Here is a 17,990-nt window from a genome sequence, read left to right as displayed (position 1 = left end):
CTCAAAGCCCACCTCCCTAGAAACTCGGAAAGCCACGTCGGGTGGTCTACCTTGTGGTGTAGGGGAAGAGGGAGGAGAGAAGAAAGGGTCACAGGGACTCAGACAAGAGCCAGTGCTCACTCTGGCAGTTCCAGCTTCCTCCCTCAGGAAGTCCTCCAGCCCCGCCCAGCACAGAAAAGAGCTTATCAATGGGAGACGGAAGAATACTCTCGAGCGTTTATCTGCGTAATTTCGGAGTGCGCCTGTGTGTGCTTCTGTGTGGCAGGCAATCAATTTAGTGGGGAGGGTGCAGGGGAACATTTGTCTTTTTTTCTTTTTTTTTGAGACAGAATCTCGCTCTGTTGCCCAGGTTGGAGTGCAGTGGCATGATCTTGGCTCACTGCAACCTCCGCCTCCCGGGTTCAAGCGATTCTCCTGCCTCAGTCTCCTGAGTAGCTGGGATTACAGGCATGCGCCATCATGCCTCCCTAATTTTTGTATTTTTTAGTAGAGATAGGGTTTCACCATGTTGGTCAGGCTGGTCTCGAACTCCTGACCTCATGATCCTCCCGCCTCGGCCTCCCAAAGTGCTGAGATTTCAGGCGTGAGCCACCATGCCTGGCCTGGAACATTTGTCTTATACATTTTTTCCTAGACATTGTGACACACAAGGCTCTTCAGTGGACAACTATCCCACATTTGAGCCTGGTCAGACGCTTCTGATGGTAACTCCAAACCTCCCCACCCTCTCCCCTGCACTGCTTTTAATATCCAAGCTCAGTTAAGACCTTTGTGTGTGTCTGCGTCTAAGAGAGGAAGGCTGATTCACATGTTCTCATTTCTTCTGCTATGACCTCTACACCAAAATCTTTTTCATAGCATGAGTTATGACCCTGACATGGTTAAGCATACATCTTCCAGAAAAATAATAATCTGTCATTTGCATACAAATGTCACTGAGTAAGTGAAAATGTAAAACAGCGATGCTGCTCACTGTGGAAAGCTTGGGGCCAAGGGCACGCAGGTGTTGCTGATCCTGTGATAAGCGCTGCAGCCTCATGGAAAACAGGGGGGCACCATCTAGTAGCATTTAACGTGAATCAGGGACTGTCACTCAGCACTCCTGGGAACAGGCCCCCGGGAAAGTAGAAGCATCATTGCATCAGAATAATACACAAAGATGATTCTATCAATATCGTTTGGGAAAAATAAAAATGGGAAACAATCCCAGGTTAATCAATAGGGAATCATTTAATAAGTTGCTGTCTATCTACACCCAAAAATATCATGTAGCCATCAAAAGAATGACTTAAAAAGAATGATTTGGCCAGGCACGGTGGCTCACACCTGTAATCCCAGCACTTTAGGAGGCCGAGGTGGGCAGATCACGAGGTCGGGAGTTACAGACCAGCCTGGCCAATATGGTGAAACCCCATCTCTACTAAAAATACACAAGTTAGTCAGGCATGGTGGCGGGTGCCTGTAATCCCAGATACTCAGGAGGCTGAGGCAGGAGAACTGCTTGAACTCAGGAGGTGGAGGTTGCAGTGTGCCGAGATTGTGCCATTGCACTCCAGCCTGGGCAACAGAGCAAGACTCGGTCTCAAAAAAAAAAAAAAAAAGAATGGTTTGCCAGCCTGGGCAACAAAGCAAGACCCTGTCTCTACAAAAGAAATAGCCAGGCATGGTGGTACATGCCTACAGTCCCAGCTACTTGGAAGGCTGAGGCCGTAGGGTCACTTTAGTCCAGAAGTTTGAGGTTACAGCAAGCCACTGCATTCCAGCCTGGGCAACAGAGCAAGGCTCTGTCCCCACTGCCCCCCAAGAAAAGGAAGGAAGGAAAGAAGGAAGGAAGGAAGGAAGGAAGGAAGGAAGGAAGGAAGGAAGGAAGGAAGGAAGGAAGGAAGGAAGGAAGGAAAAAGGAAAGGAAAGGAGGAAGGAAGGAAGGGAGAAAGGAAGGAAAAGAAAAAGAGGGAGGAAGGGTGGAGGGGAAAGGGTGAGAGAGAGCAGGAGAGAGAGAGAAGAGGGAGGGAGAGGAGAGGAGAGGAGAGGAGAGGAGAGGAGAGGAGAGGAGAGGGAAGGGCCAGGTGTGGTGCCTAACACCTGTAATTTCAGCACTTTCGGAGGCCAAGGCAGGCGATCACCTGAGGTCAGGAGCTTGAGACCAGCCTGGTCAACATGGCAAAATTCTGTCTCTACTAAAAATACAAAAATTAGCTGAGCATGGTGGTGTATGCCTGTAATCCCAGCTACTCGGGAGGCTGAGGCAGGAGAATCACTTGAACTCCAGAGGCAGAGGTTGCAGTGAGCCGAGATTATGCCACTGCACTCTAGCCCTGGTGATAGAGTGAGACTCCATCTCAAAAAAAAAAAAAAAAAAGATATATTAACTTGGAATGACTGCCAGAGTGTACTATTAAGGAGGAAAAGCAGGATGCAGGGAAGTATTTAAACTATCCTTTTTTGTAATGCAGGAAAGCATCTTCATGTCTGTAGCTGTGTGCCTGTGCCTATGACCCTGTGAGGAGGCTGCAGCAAGAGGAAGGGTGGAGAGGAAAGGGTGAGAGAGAGAGGGAGGGAGAGAGAGAAATAAATGAGATTGTCAACAGCATCTCCTAGAGTTGGAAAACCTCCTCTGAATACATCCATGCAAGGTAATAAATGACATTAAAATAATGCTGTACAAGAATGTTTAATAAATGGAAAGATATTCACAATGCATTATTAAATGTAAAAAGCAGATTATCAAATATTAGATATTCTATGAACCCAGCCCTGGGCAGAAGAGGAAAGAAATTACCTGTGTGAGAAACGTGTTAAATGTCGTGGGGGAATGACAGCCGGTGGTGTGGAGGTAAAAGATTTACCGAGACAGTTGCAGGTAAAGAAAGGCAGAAGATTTATTAGAAAATACGTTGCCAGAGTGACAACGGGCAGGCAGCAGAGAGAAACTGACAGCAAGGAGACAAAGGCTTGCTGGAGATTTTACAGGGTAGTGTTTATTTTTATTTTTATTTTATTTTATTTATTTATTTTTTTTTTTGAGACGGAGTCTCGCTCTGTCGCCCAGGCTGGAGTGCAGTGGCGCGATCTCGGCTCACTGCAAGCTCCGCCTCCTGGGTTTACGCCATTCTCCTGCCTCAGCCTCCTGAGTAGCTGGGACTACAGGCGCCCGCCACCGCGCCGGCTAATTTTTTGTATTTTTAGTAGAGACGGGGTTTCACCGTGGTCTCGATCTCCTGACCTTGTGATCCGCCCGCCTCGGCCTCCCAAAGTGCTGGGATTACAGGCGTGAGCCACCGCGCCCGGCTACAGGGTAGTGTTTATACCATCTGTTGAAGAGGGCTTTGTGTAGTATTAATAATGCCAAGGTTGCAGTGAACTAACTTGCAGGTGTCTGGTGAGAGTTACTTGCTTGGAAGGACTGTGTGTCCTGGACCATAAAGAAAGGCAGACTTGTTGCTTATCTGCTTTCTCTTTTTATTTTCCCTTGCTCCCACTCGCCTGACTCCCACCAGCCTGACTACTTTTTCCCTAATTAGGAATCCACAGTAAACAATATTAGGAATCCAATTAGGAATCCAAAGTAAAAAAAAATATTCAGAAAGAGCATATGCCAGCCAGGCACGGTGGCTCATGCCTGTAATTCCAGCACTTTGGGAGGCCGAGGCAGGCAGATCACGAGGTCAGGAGATCGAGACCATCCTCACCAACGTGAGGGGAAACAAATCATCATCATCAAATAACAAAAATTTTTAAAAATTAAAATTTTCCAAAATATAAATGAGATTATCTACTTTATATATCTGTGTTAAAAAACTTCTCTGTGGGTCCAGACACACACACACACACACACAATTCTAGTTATTTTTAGAGAAATTTTGCCCGCATTGATCTGGCTAAAAGTTTAAAGTGACCAGATGATCCATATCTTCACATGTTGTTTATTGACATTCACCCCCACTTGCCGGCCACCATCTTCATTTATTAAGTGTTTATTATGCGTTTGGTACTGTACTATTTACCTGCATTATGTCAATTAATCACTTATGCATGTACACACTCTTGCCATTTTACAAGCAGGTCACTAAGCCTAAACTCAGTCAAGTCACCAGGCAAGAAAATAACACTATAAGGATAGGACTTTACTCAGATAGTGTATACCACCCACTGATACCTAGTGAGATGTCCTTGCCCCATCCCCCAGCACATGGGAACAAGAGTCAAGGCAGTTCAAGTTCAGGTCCTGCACAAGTTTTCCTCGTCTGCTCTATAAAGTCCCAGAGTTCGTGATCAGTGCATATAAGCTATGAGTTCTTCATCTACTTTTGTTGTGGGTGAAACAGCAGCAAACTGCAATTAAAATTCAAAAATCTTTGCAACTAGCAAAATCTGATCCAGAGCTGTAGAACTCTATGTTGCAAAAAGAATTTAAAGTTCACCTAATTCAGCTTCCAAAATAAAACGTGAACACCCTTTACAGCAAACAGCAACCCTGCCCCATATTTGTCTACTCCACAATTTTTTTTTTTTTTGAAATGGGGTCTTGCTCTGTGACCCAGGCTGGAGTGCAGTGGTGCCATCTCGGCTCACTGCAACCTCTGCCTCCTGGGCTCCAGTGATCTTCCCACCTCAGCCTCCTGAGTAGCTGGGACCACAGGCACATGCCACCACGCCTGGCTAATTTTTTGTATTTTTGTAGAGATGGGGTTTCACTATGTTGGCCAGGCTAGTCTCAATCTGGGCTCAAGCAATCCCCCCACCTCAGTCTACCAATGTGTTGGGATTACAGGCATTAGCCACCGCACCAGGCCCCCAATCCACATTTAACTACCTCTCGCGACATAGAACCCGAACTCTCAGGGCAAGCCGATTCATGTTAAACTCTACCAGAGAGTTTTATTTTTTTTCCTCAGAAGAAGTCCTTGCAAGCTTCCAAGAATCACTCAAAAACCAGTCTACTCAATGGCTTACACTTGACCACAGTCTTAGCTGATGTACCAAGATGAACTTTTTGCTGCGATAAAATCCACAGTCGGCCGGGCACGGTGGCTCACACCTGTAATCCCCACGCTCTGGGAGGCTGAGGTGGGTAGATCACCTGAGGTCAGGAGTTGGAGACCAGTCTGGCCAACATGGTGAAACACTGCCTCTGCTAAAAATACAAAAATTAGCTGGGTGTGGTGGCGGGCACCTATAATCCCAGCTACTTGGGAGACTGAGACAGGAGAATCGCTTGAACCCAAGAGGCAGAGGTTGCAGTGAGCCGAGATCGTGCCACTACACTCCAGCCTGGGCAACAGAATGAGACTCTGTCTCAAAACAAAACAAAACAAAACAAAACAAAACAACAAAAAAAATTCAATCATGTCTACATGTGTGAACCATAGCCAATTCCTGTGCCCACTGTAATTCCACCTCTTTCGATCCTGCTAAGGAAACCTCCCACAATGCACATGAGTGAGAGTGACACTGTCTTCTACAGCAATAACCTTGAACCTGCTCTACTTTTTAAAAATGAAGTGAACATTTTTAGTAGCCATGCTTCACACCCAGCAGCAGCACAGTAAGGTATCTATGCAGAAAGGATTAAGATGGTTGTTAGGGTTCTTTCCAAGTGACAGGGCTCAGGTGATTCACCCAAGTCCATGGCCACCCTTGCTGGGTCACCTCCTCTCCCATAGGTCTTTTGTTCTCCTGGCCCCAAACCTCCACTGCTTTCTACATTGTCAGAATAGATCGGTAGTTCCTGTTTCCTTCTCACTTACCGACCTGCACATGTCACAGATTCTCAGCATATTCCATTTGCAAGAAAGCCACTGTTTTAGAGTGGCTCTCTGTTTTGTTTTGAATGTTGAGAGGAGCTCATGGGCATTAGTGCTGCATCCCCTGCCACACAACTGGGGAGGTGTCACTGGCTAACCAAAAGGCAGGGGTGACGGCCCCTCACCCCTGTGGCCCAGATGCACTCCTCTGACAACCGGGGCAGAGCTAGGAAGACAATACAGACTCTCATGTTGCCTGCACAGAGCTCCCCACACGACCACACTTCCTCCCGGGCTTTCAAGGGTACATCAATATAAGATAAATGACACGTTCTACAAAACCGCCTGCAAACACGGGCACCTGAGCCTGCTTGGTCTGCAAATGTTTCAAGGCTCAGCGAGGCTGTCGTGGATGTTTTCCCCCGAGAGCTCCAGTGGTGGAGGTCTGCACATTCAGGTAGGAGCTCCTGTTCGTGTCCGAATGGCACCCCTGTCTCCTGGTGTTCTTCAGGTGTGTCTCTGGGGCAGCTGACACCACGTTGAAGACGCAGCCTGTTACAGTCAGGTAGGGCAATAAAGAGTGGAGTGGCGGGCAGGAGGTGAGGCACGGGCAGTGGCCCTTCCTGAGGGGCTCCCATGCCCCCCTTAGAGCCTGCTGTTCAGACTTGGAGGTGGCAGCAAAGAACGGGTCCCAGCACTTCTCTTTGCTCATGTTGCCGCTGCATGCACTTTCTGTTGGCTTCCTCCGAGAGGTGCAGTTATCACCCATAGGAGCCTGAGCTGGCTGGAGCTCCGGGACATTCACCTGGTTCAGTCTTTTCCCACCTGAGAGGTGCCTGGGTGCCGCCTGCCAGGGCAGCCGTTGTCTGATTCCAACGTGATCACAGCAACCGCAAGCCAGCCACAAGTCTCTGTCTTTGTGTGCCTGGGGTTTACTGCGACCGTTGGGGATTCAAATGGGGTCAGATTGAAATGGGCAAAGAATCCTCTGAAGCCTGGACTCTTTCCCAAGGAAGTCAAAGAGAATGGCCAAGGAGAGGTTGGAGGACCCCGGAGGAGGGCGATCCGCACCCTCCACTCCCACATCCCCCACAGCCCCCAGTAGAGGGGAGTCAGACAAAGCTGCCACCATCCCCGGGACCACCTGCACACCTGCCCCTTTTATGTGGGGACGTTATGTAGGGCGGCCCCTCTCCAACCCCAGCAGCACACCGCCGTGCAGACACCCAAGCTGCGTGGGACAGAACCAACAATTCACTTACCAAGGCAGATGCGCCCATCACCCCTGCAAGGCAGATGTGTCCATCACCCCTGTTCTTTTCCCAGCTTCCTCATGTGCCAGAGCCGCCTTAGGAGCTGTGGAGGAAACTCCAGGGCCCATAGAAATTGCTTAGAGCTTTGGAACTCGCGCAACAGATCCATCCTCAGGAAATACTAATCTGTGTTATCATCATTATTTATTAGCATTAGTTATGTGTTCTAGAAATAACAACAGAACAATCTAAGTGGTTGACTACAAAGAGGAGTTTCAATAAGCTGTGGTCATTTACTTGGTACGCAACTATTCAAACCTTAAAAATGGTGGTTCTAAAGATTCTGTAAGTGATTCAGGGAAGCTTTATGCAATGAAGTAAAGGAAAAGCAGGACGTAGCACTGCATTTATAGTAAGCAAGATTGAGACCAGGCCTTGCGACAGAAGCACAAGAAAGCATCCCTGAGTGTGCTCTGGAGGGACTAGAACCTTCTTTACACCTTTGATGGTGAGCTCTCCTCCCCTCCCCTCCACCACAAGGCCTCCCTCTTTCTTCCCTGACCCAGGACAGTGATGAAACCCCCTGCCCCCAGGACGCTGGGAAGGGAATGGGTTGCGGGTTTGTGCTGGGGGAGGCTTTTCCTCTTTTCATCTGCTCATTCAATCACAGATTTACTCTTCAATGCCTCAGTTGCTCTTTGGCCTACAGCACGTGGCTTCTTGTCCTTTGGCCTCCTAAAAATCAGAGGTAACAATTGCTTTCCTGTTGTATGTCCAGCACAACAGACACTGCACACACAGCCACCCGGCCCTTCACAAAGACGCTGAACAAAGTGGGGCTTTGGGACTGATTTGGCCATTTCCAGCTGTGCGCAAGGCAGCATTGATCTGAGCCTCAGCCTTCCTATCTGAGAAATGGAGCACCTCACACAGCACCTGGCCCAGAAGGTCACATAGGATAGGTAAAAGTGTGGCAGAGGTTGTGCCCTGCACGAAGCATTGGCACTTGTTCCTCAGTGTTGACTGCAATCAGCCACAGCCCAAGGCCTCCTTCCCTGCTGCCAGGCCGAGCAGGGAGAAGAAGGTCCCTGCTCTAGCTCCCGGCTGCATCTAGAATGCACTCCAGCTCTCCCCAGTGCTGAGGCCTGCCATCTCCCTGCATGTCCCCCAGCATACACACACACACACACACACACACACACTGTACAAACGCCCTTCCCTCCTCCAGCTCTGTGCCCCTCCTCTCTCTGCCTGGACCCCCTAGGGCTCCTCCTCAGTCTTCTCCAGGACCACTCCCCATCATCCTACAAACATGCAGCCTATCCAGGAGGCCCTGGGGTGGTCTCCGTCACTGCACTTACAGCACTTCTCACTCTCTGTCATTCTTTCTTCCCTGTGTTTTTCTTCATTATCTCTGTCCACTACACCGTCCCCTTGAGAGACCACAGCTTTTTAAAAAGATTCTGCAGGCCGAGCCTAGTGGCTCACACTGTAATCTCAGCACTTTGAAAGGCTGAAGTAGCAGGATCCCTTGAGCCTAGGAGTTTGAGATCAGCCTGGGCAACATAGTGAGACCTCATCTCTACTAAAAATTAAAAAATTAGCCAGGCACTGTGGTGGGTGCCTTAGTCCCAGATACTCGGGAGTCTGAGATGTGAGGATCACTTGAGTCCAGGAGGTCAAGGCTACAGTGAGCCATGATCATGCCACTGCAAACACCAACCAGCCTGGGTGACCGAGTGAGACTGTCAAATTAATTAATGTTTTTTAAAGTTTTAAAAAATGATTGTGCAAAAAGGTAAATACAGTATGATTCTACTTGTAGGAGGTACCAAGAGTGGTGTCTCTGAATTTGTCAGAGAAACTGAAAATAGCATAGCGGTTACCTGGAACTGGGGGATGGGGCATAGGGGGTTGGTGCTTAATGGGTACAGTTTTAGCTTAGGAAGATGAAAAAGTTCTGTGGATGAATGGTGGTAATGATTGCACAAAAATATAAATATACTTAATGCCACTGGAGTGTATACTTAGAAATGACTAAAATGGTAAATTTGTGTTATGCATGTGTTTTGCCACAATTTTAAAAATAGCTTTTAAAAAATGGTTGTGGAGAAAGATATAAACACATTAAACAACTGCAGAATTATGAGACAACATATGAATAAGTGGCACCAACAACATAAGACAAGAAGTGACACATACTGCTTGATTCTGGCCCCAAAAAGTCCAGTGCTGAAGGCCATCTCTGGAGTGGAGTGTGGCTTTGCACTGAGCATTGCTCTCTGGGAAGGGAAGTGAGTTATTTTTAAGCTTTCCATTTGTAAAGGTATTATAACTGCAGTAATACACATTGCAAAAATTAGCCACTAGAAACAACAGCAAGGGAAACACATCTTGGTGTAATTTCTTCTCATGTTTTAAAAACATTTTTTACATTTTATGTGGTTATAATCATGCTGAATGTATGTTTGTATCAAGCATGCTGTCTGCGTTTTCCTTGTCAATCTTTCCACAGGTTTCGTAATTCTAAAACATCATGTTAATCCCTAAAAATATACTGAATGCATTATCACTGTTTACTTAAGTATTCCTTTATTTCTGAACATTTCCATTGCTTTTAACATTTAACATCTCTGTTCATGCTGTATTGTGCCAAGCCTAAGTTTACATCCATTGGAGAAACGTTCCAGATTGGATTACTGAATCTACCCGTATAAACATTTTGATAGCTTTTGATATTGCTTTCTGAGGTCATCATGACTCTCACCTGAAATAGATATCCTCTTTTTTTTTTTTTTTTTTCCTGCTGGGGTATAAGTGGAAAACACATTTTCAGCATTGATATAATTTTGTGTTAGAAGATTGCAGCACTTTAAAACTCTTTTTCCCAAGAGCTAAAGGAGAGTTGATGCTATAAACATGGCGGAACTCAAAACCCTGGGTACAGTCCCTGGTTCATCTCTGCCCTGTGCCTGGGGCAAGTCAGGGCAGGACTATTGGGAGCTGCAATCCAAGCACAAAGTTGCTCGGAGTTGCAGAAGGAGAAGCCACAGGGCAGACAGACAATACAGAACCTTGAAAGAAGTGCCCAAGCCTGCGCCAGCCCTCCAAAATCAGAGAGGAGCGGGGCTTGAAAAGGCAAAGAAAGAAGGCAGAAGGAGCTGCAGCGAAGGAATTAACCGGGGGGAAGAGAAGGGCGGAGGAAGCAGGGGGCTCAGAACGCTCCCTTTGGAGAGGACTGGGTTTGTGGGGGCTTTCCCCTGCTGCAGCGGGGCCTTGCTAAAAGTGAAACTGTGATTTTCGGAGGGTTCTGAAGGCGTTCACCTAGGGAAGGAAAATGTTCCATTCGGGGGTCCACACTGGGTTAAAAACAATGCCTCTGCCTGCTCTCAGTTATGGAGGTCCCTGAGTGTCTTCAGTCAACTCTGGGCAGTTCTGAGGCTGCAGCAATACCCGAACTCGGCCTATGCCCCAACTCGGCCCAGGGCCTAAAGGAGCCCCAGTGTGATCTTAACTCAAGTGTGCCCGCAGGACAAGGCGCCATGTTGCTTCCCCATCACAACACAACTAGGAACAAAGCTCCCATCTGCTGAGTGCCTCACAGGCACCAGCACTGTGCTGGGAGTTGCGGGTTCTTTGGGCAGAAAGAGGTGGATATTAGCAACTCCTTTAGCAGGGCTCAATGGCATCCTAGAAATCACACCACATTTGATAAATCTGAAAGCTAGGATTCACCCCAGGCGGCCTGACTCCAACGCCTTGAGAATTTAAGGAGCAGCAGTCTTCATGAATTTAATGAAAAACCTGGGAGAAGGCCAGTGTAACCTAATAAAAAGTCAAAGTTACTGAATTATTTGAAAAAAAAAGGAAAGTTGATCCTTTCAAGAGCATTTATATAAAAAGAGCACCTATATTCAAAGCCAGCTACACGACCCTATATTCAAAGCCAGCTACACGACCCGTGGTGCAGGAGAAGCCGGGAGTTGGCTCAGAAAAGGTGGGACAGACAGGATGGCTCAGTAATTAGGGCTGGCACATAGCAGATCTGGGCTACCTGTGTGACTCTGAGCAAGTGAATTAACCTCTCTGAACCTTGAATATAAAACAAGAATAATAATAATATCTACCTCACACACGAGCATTAATAAAATAGCGCTTGCAGAGTGCATGGCACATAGTACTCAGTGAATGGTAGCTGCTAGCATTGTTATCTTAATGATCACTGTTATTACATTATATTCTAGTTAGTTTTGATATTTTGGAGACTAGCCTAAATCTCACCACTCAGGCTACAGAAAGGATGTTTCACTAACCTTGGAAATTCCAGTACAGTACCTCAGAGAGATCTCAGGTTCAGTTCCAGACCACCACAATAAAGCGAATATCACAATAAAGCCAGTTACATACATTTTTTGGTTTCCCAGGGTACATAAAAGTTATGTTTACCCTATAAGGTAGTCTACTAAGTGTACAAAGACATTATGTCTGAAAAAACCAATGTATATATCTGAATCAAAAATAACTTATTACCAAACATATGCTAAAATCACCTGAGCTTTTCAGTGAGTCGTAATTTTTTTGCCGATGGTGGGTATCTTGCCTTGATGTCGATGGCTGCTAACTGATCAGAACGGTGATTGCCAAAAGTTGGCGTGGCTGTGCCAATTTCGTAAAATAAGACAACAACAAAGCTTGCCACATTGATTGACTCTTCCTTTCACAAAAGATTTATCTGTAGCATGCAATGCTGTTTAATAGCATTTTACCTACAGTAGAACAGCATTCAAAATTGGAGTCACGCCTCTCAAATATTGACGTCTCTTTATCAACTAAGTTTATGTAATATTCTACATCTTTTGTTGTCATTTCAACAATGTTCACACCATCTTCACCAGGAGTAAATTCCATTTCAAGAAACCACTTTCTTCGCTTATCAGAGAGAATAAACTCCTCATGTGTTCAAGTTTGATCATGGGATTGCAACAATTCAGCCACGTCTTCAGGCTCCACTTCTAATTCTAGTTCTCTTGCTATTTCTACCATACCTGCAATTACTTCCTCCACTGAAGTCTTGAACCCCTCCCTCCAACTCATCCAGGAGAATTGGAATCACCTGCTTCCAAACTCCTCTTAATGTTGGTATTTTTACCTCCTCCCATGAATCACAAATGTTCTTTGTTGCATCTAGAATGGTGAATCCTTTCCAGAAGGTTTCGCCCAGATCTATCAGAGGCATCATCATCTATGGCAGCCCTAGCCTTACAAAATGTATTTCTTAAATAACAAGACTTGAAAGTCAAAATTACTCCTTGGTCCATGGACTGTAAAAGCAATGTTGTTTTACCAGTCATGAAAAACAATATTAATCTCCTTGTACATCTCCATCAGATCTCTTGGGTGACCAGGTACATTTTCAAAGAGCAGTAATATTTTGAAAGGAATCTTTTTTCCTGAGTGAGTCTCAACAGTGGGCTTTAAATATTCAGTAAACCGTGCTCTAAACAGATGTGCTGTCATCCAGGCTTTGCTATTCCATTTATAGAGTATAAGTAGAGTAGATTTAGCATAATTCTTAAGGGCCCTAGGGTTTTTAGGATGGTAAATGAGCACTGGCTTCAACGTAAAGTCACCAGCTGCATTAGCCACTAACAAGAGAGGCAGGCTGTCCTTTGAAGTCAGGCATTGACTTCTCTCTAGCTGTGAAAGACCTAGTAGCATCTTCTTCCAATAAAAGGCTGTTTTGTCTACATTGAAAATCTGTTGTTTAGTGTAGCCACCTTTGTCAATAATCTTAGAAAGATCTTTTGGATAACTTGGTGTGCTGCAGCACCTATTAGTTTCTATATTAGCACCGGCTTCTTCATGTTGCATTTTGATGTTAAGGAGATGGTATCTTCCCTTAAACCACTTGAATCAACCAACCTCTCCTAGCTTCAAACTTTTCTTCTGCAGCTTCCTCACCACTTCTGCTTTCATAAAATTTTAGAGAGTTGGGACTTCGCTCTGGATTAAGCTTTCTCTTATGGGAATTTTGTGGCAGTTCTGATTTACCCAGACCACTAAAACTCTCTCCATTATCAGCAATAAGGCTATTTCATTTTCTTATCATTCATGTGTTCACTGGATTAGTACTTTTAATTTCCTTCAATAACTTTTTCTCTGCCTTCTTAACTTGGCTAATTATTTTGACACACGAGACTTAGCTTTCAGCCTATCTCCACTTTCAACATTCCTTCCTCACTAAACTTAATCATTTCTAACTTTTGATTTAAAGTGAGAGATGTGCAATTCTTCCTTTCCCTTGAACGCTTAGAAGCCATTGTAGGGTTATTAATTGGCCTAATTTTAATATTAATTGGCCAAATTTTCATATTATGCCTCAGGGCATAGGGAGGTCTAAGGAGGAGACAGAATGGCTAGTGGTGGAGCACTCAGAACACACTCAACAGGTTCACTGTCTTACATGGGCATGGTTCACGGTGCCCCAAAACAATTCAAATAGTAACATCAGAAATAACTGATTACAGTCACCGGAACAGATACAATAATAACGAAAAAGTTTGAAGTATTGCAAGAATTATTAAAAGGTGACACAGAGGCACAAAGTCAACACACGCTATTAAAAAATGGTATTGACAGATTTGCTTCATGCATGGTTGCCACACACTTTCCATTTGCTAAAAATAGAACATCCGTGCAGCACAAAATGAAGTATGCCTATACTTTAAACAGTGCCTGGAACAGAGCAGGTACTCATTACATACAGTTATTCTGTTAATTATGAATATATGCTTTTATTTTTTATATTTATTTATTTATTTTGAGATGGAGTCTCGCTCTGTCACCCAGACTGAAATGCAGTGGTATGGTCTCAGCTCACAGCAACCTCCACCTCCCAGGTTCAAGCAATTCTCCTCCCTTAGCCTCCTGAGTAGCTGGGACCACAAGTGCCTGCCACCACACCCGGCTATTTTTGTATTTTTAGTAGAAACGAGGTTTCACCATGTTGGCCAGGCTGGTCGCAAACTCCTGACCTGAGGTGATCTACCCGTCTTGGCCTCCCAAAGTGCTGGGATTACAGGCATGAACCACTGCACCCAGCCAGTGAATATACATCTTTAATATGTAATTACCTCTTCCCATGAATTATGATTTATGCCAAATATAAAGAAAACTACTGAAGGTAATATACTAGCTGCAAGTTTATTTAGCAAATTAGCAGATTTGCTAAATAAATCTGTCAGATTTAGCAAATTTAACTTTTGCCAAATTTGCTTCAATCTTTTATTTCAAGCAATAAAATGTTTGTGTTGAGACCCCTTCTTCACCCCTATTCCATCCTCAATACTGCATGCCCTATCTTGAAATTTGTGGGTTCTGCCTTGAGGCTTTGTTTATACTTGTGATTCTCTTATTATGTAAGTATCTATAAACAATGACATAATAATGAATAATATGTGGCATGTGCTTTTATTCTTTATAAATGTCAGACTGCACATGCACTTTTAAAATTTGCTTATTTCATTCAACATATATATATATATATATTTATTTATTTATTTTGAGACAGAGTCGCACTCTGTTGCCCAGGCTAGAGTGCAGTGGCGCGATCTCGGGCTCACTGCAAGCTCTGCCTCCCGGTTCACGCCATTCTCCTGCCTCAGCCTCCCGAGTAGCTGGGACTACAGGCACCTGCCACTATATCCGGCTAATTTTTTGTATTTCGTTTAGTAGAGAGGGGGTTTCACCGTGTTAGCCAGGATGGTCTCGATCTCCTGACCTTGTGATCTGCCTGCCTCGGCCTCCCAAAGTGCTAGGATTACAGGCGTGAGCCACCGCGCCCGGCCACATTCAACATATTTTTGAGATTTACCTGTGTTTGATGCCTGTGGATCTAGTTCATTTATTTGTGTCATATTTTATTAATGTATTACAATTTTATTCATTCCCCTATTATTAGATATTAGTTTGTAATTATTATAATTTTCCAATTTCTGTTGTTTGTGCTTCTGTGAACACTCTTATACATCAAAGCTTCTCTGAGCAATGAACCTGGAAGTGGAAGTTCTGGGGCCAGAGCATCTTCATTTTTAATAGATATTTTTCCTAGATATCCCAAATTATCTCCACAGCAGTTGTAACAGTTTACATCCCCATCAGCATTGCATAACAGTTATTTGGCCATATCCTTTCCCGTGCTTGATGTTATTGGTCTTGTTCATTTTGCTAATTTGAGTATAAAATGGTATCAGTTGTTTTCATTTGCATCTCACTGATTCAAGTAAGGTTTGGCATCTTTTTATTTGGATATTGGCTTGGTCACGTACTTTGCCCAGTTTTAATTCTGCTGTCTTTAACTTATTACTTTGTGAGAATCTGATATGTTATGGATGAAAATCTTCTGTTGCTTTTATGCACTGCAAATATCTTCTACTAATTTGAGACTTAAATTTTGTATTGGTTTTTGCCCTGCATACTTTAAACAAATGTTTGAATGGTAACATCATACTTTTATGGCTTGTGCTTTTATATTTTGACCAAGAAATTCTGTCCTTATCATGTCTCTGTCTTAAAAACACATTTTTAAAAAAGTTTTGAAACTTTGCTTTTCATATTTATTCTATCTGGAGTATACATTTGTGAATGGTTTGAGATAAAGTTCAAGTTTTACATTTTTCCCACATGGGAAGCCAATGTCACAGCACCAATGATCGAATCCTTTACCCACTAGAGTGCCCAGCCATCTCCAACATTTTCACATCTGTATTTTCTAGGCCCCCCTACTCTCTTTCATTGTTCTATTCGTGTTGAAGTTACTAGAGTTTATAAGTAATAATATTTGGAATAATGGGTTCCCCCTTACCCTTCAGCAAAATTATTCAGCTATTTTTGGTCCTTTATACTTCCACATGAATTTGATAATCAGCTTGTCAGGAGAATCTGGTTGGCAGTTTGAACGCACTGGATCTGTAGATTAACTGGTGAAAACTGACATCTTCCTGAAGTTGAGTCTTTATGTCCATTATAATGCACCCCAGAGGATAAGTTTCCATCAGAATAAATTCTCTGACATTTGTGACCGTCTTGTCTTCCAACCTGTGGTGACAATAGCCACCCTACCTTACCACTCTCCTGAGAGGAATTTTTAAAGCATGGGGATATCTCTAAGTCTCTTGCAGCTGTAGACCCGCACATCCTTGATTCCAAATGGCAGAAAACTAATTTGCAGGTCAGACACTAATGAAATTCACCCTGATTAACCATGGCAATAAAATTGAGAGTGACGCCTAAGAGGGAGGATAAAACCCTCACCTGCTTTCCCAAATGAGATGAACTTTGGGGAATAACTGAGTAGGTAATTCTCTGTGTGTGGTTTCCTCTTTCTGAGAAGAAATCAACAGAAACAGAGTTTTCTGACTTTGAGATCCTGAATCAAATGTGTTTGGATCCTGTGGTAACCCTAGGCCTATCGAGTGTTATACACCAGCTCTTTCTGTGTTTAATTTGACACAACATCTCACTCGACTAAGTCACAGAAAAAAAAATCAGTCATTACTTAATAAGTAACCAACACCTTGACTTGGTGCATGTATTGAGACTCTCTTGTTTTTCTTTTGGCAAGGCCTCAAGGGGAAGGTATTTCAGGAATCCTTGTCCCCCGATGCCTGCACGGAAACTACAGCAATACTGCAACCTTAAAGAAGCTGCTTAGCCCATGGACCCTGAAAACCATAGGCAAGAAGCACAGGTCCCGATGAGTGGATCTTTACCACTTTTACCAGATTCCTCCCTCCTGCTGAGGGATCATCCCACACACCCAGCAGAGACTTCTCTGCCACCATCAACCCCCCAAGTCATAGGGGGCTCAAGTTCTGCCCTGGTGAGCTGTGGTCCCCATCCTTGTGAACCCCCAAAGTGTCCACCTTGTGGAACTAAATGTATCCATCTTGAATAAATTTGCCCCAAATCCTAAAGACTGGGAAAAGGGAACCATTGAGCTTGTTAAGTACTGGGGAACGTCTTTGCTTCCTGCATCTCTAGCACCAGATCACCATGAGTATGAACCACCCATTTCAGAAGAACCACCAAATGCTGAGGTTAGAGAGGGTTACTTATGTCAGGCAGATGTTCTCTCCTTGTGAGGTAAAACATTTTTAAGCTTCTTTGATTTTTTAAATTTTATTTTTATTTATTTATTTATATATTTTTGAGACAGAGTCTCGCTCTGTCACCCAGGCTCGAGTGCCGGGACTCGATCTCAGCTCACTACAATCTCTGCCTCCTGGGTTCAAACAATTCTCCTACCTCTGCCTGCTGGGACTACAGGCACATGCCACCACACATGGCTAATTTTTGTATTTTCAGTAGAGACAGGGTTTCACCATGTTTGGCCAGGCTGGTCTCGAACTCTTGACCTCAGGTGATTCACCCACCTCCGCCTCCCAAAGTGTTGGAATTAGAGGTGTGAGCCACCCATGCCCAGCCTACTTTTAATTTATTTTTTATTTTTGAGACAAGGTCTCACTCTGTCACCCAGGCTGGAGTGCAGTGGTACAATCACAATTCACTCTAGCCTTGACCTCCCAGGCTCAGGTGACTCTTCTACCTCAGCCTCCTGGGTAGCTGAGACTATAGGTGGGCACCACCACACCTGGCAAATTTTTGTATTTATTGTAGAGACAGGGTCTCCCTATGTTGCCCAGGCTGCACTTAAGGTCCTGGGCTCAAGCAACCTACCTGCCTCAGCCTCCCAAAATGTTGGGATTACAGCCGTGAGCCACCATGCCCTCCCTCCCTCCCTCCCTCCCTTCCTTCCTTCCCTCCCTCCCTCCTTCCTTTTCTTTCTTTCTTTCCTTTTTCTCTTTTTGAGTCAGAGTCTCACTCTGTTGCCCAGGCTGGAGTGCAGTGGTGTGATCTCAGCTCACTGCAACCTCCACCTTCCCGGGTTCAAGCAATTCTCCCACCTCAGCCTCCCCATTAGCTGGCATTACAG

At 44.7% G+C, this 17,990-nt stretch overlaps 1 protein-coding gene across 3 annotated transcripts in view; it reads left to right on the top strand.

The window, feature by feature from the left end:
• Positions 1 to 17,113, top strand: part of LOC105496018 (CD8 subunit beta) — a 43,649-nt gene extending 26,536 nt beyond the window's left edge. The window contains exon 5 of one of the 3 annotated variants that reach the window (XM_011766043.3): positions 16,620 to 17,113. In XM_011766043.3, coding sequence (XP_011764345.2) covers positions 16,620 to 16,755 — 136 coding nt within the window. In that variant the 3' untranslated portion in view covers positions 16,756 to 17,113. Of the gene's footprint in view, positions 1 to 2,453; positions 2,963 to 16,619 lie in introns of those variants that run through there. The other 2 variants (XM_011766041.3, XM_071077044.1) reach the window with 2 other exon arrangements.
• Positions 17,114 to 17,990: the final 877 nt, after the last annotated feature.

The sequence above is a fragment of the Macaca nemestrina genome, chromosome 13 (genome assembly GCF_043159975.1).
Source record: "Macaca nemestrina isolate mMacNem1 chromosome 13, mMacNem.hap1, whole genome shotgun sequence".
Taxonomy (NCBI): domain Eukaryota; kingdom Metazoa; phylum Chordata; class Mammalia; order Primates; family Cercopithecidae; genus Macaca; species Macaca nemestrina.
The sequence above is the reverse complement of the archived record's forward strand: the minus strand, read 5'-3'. Positions and strand labels throughout refer to the sequence as shown.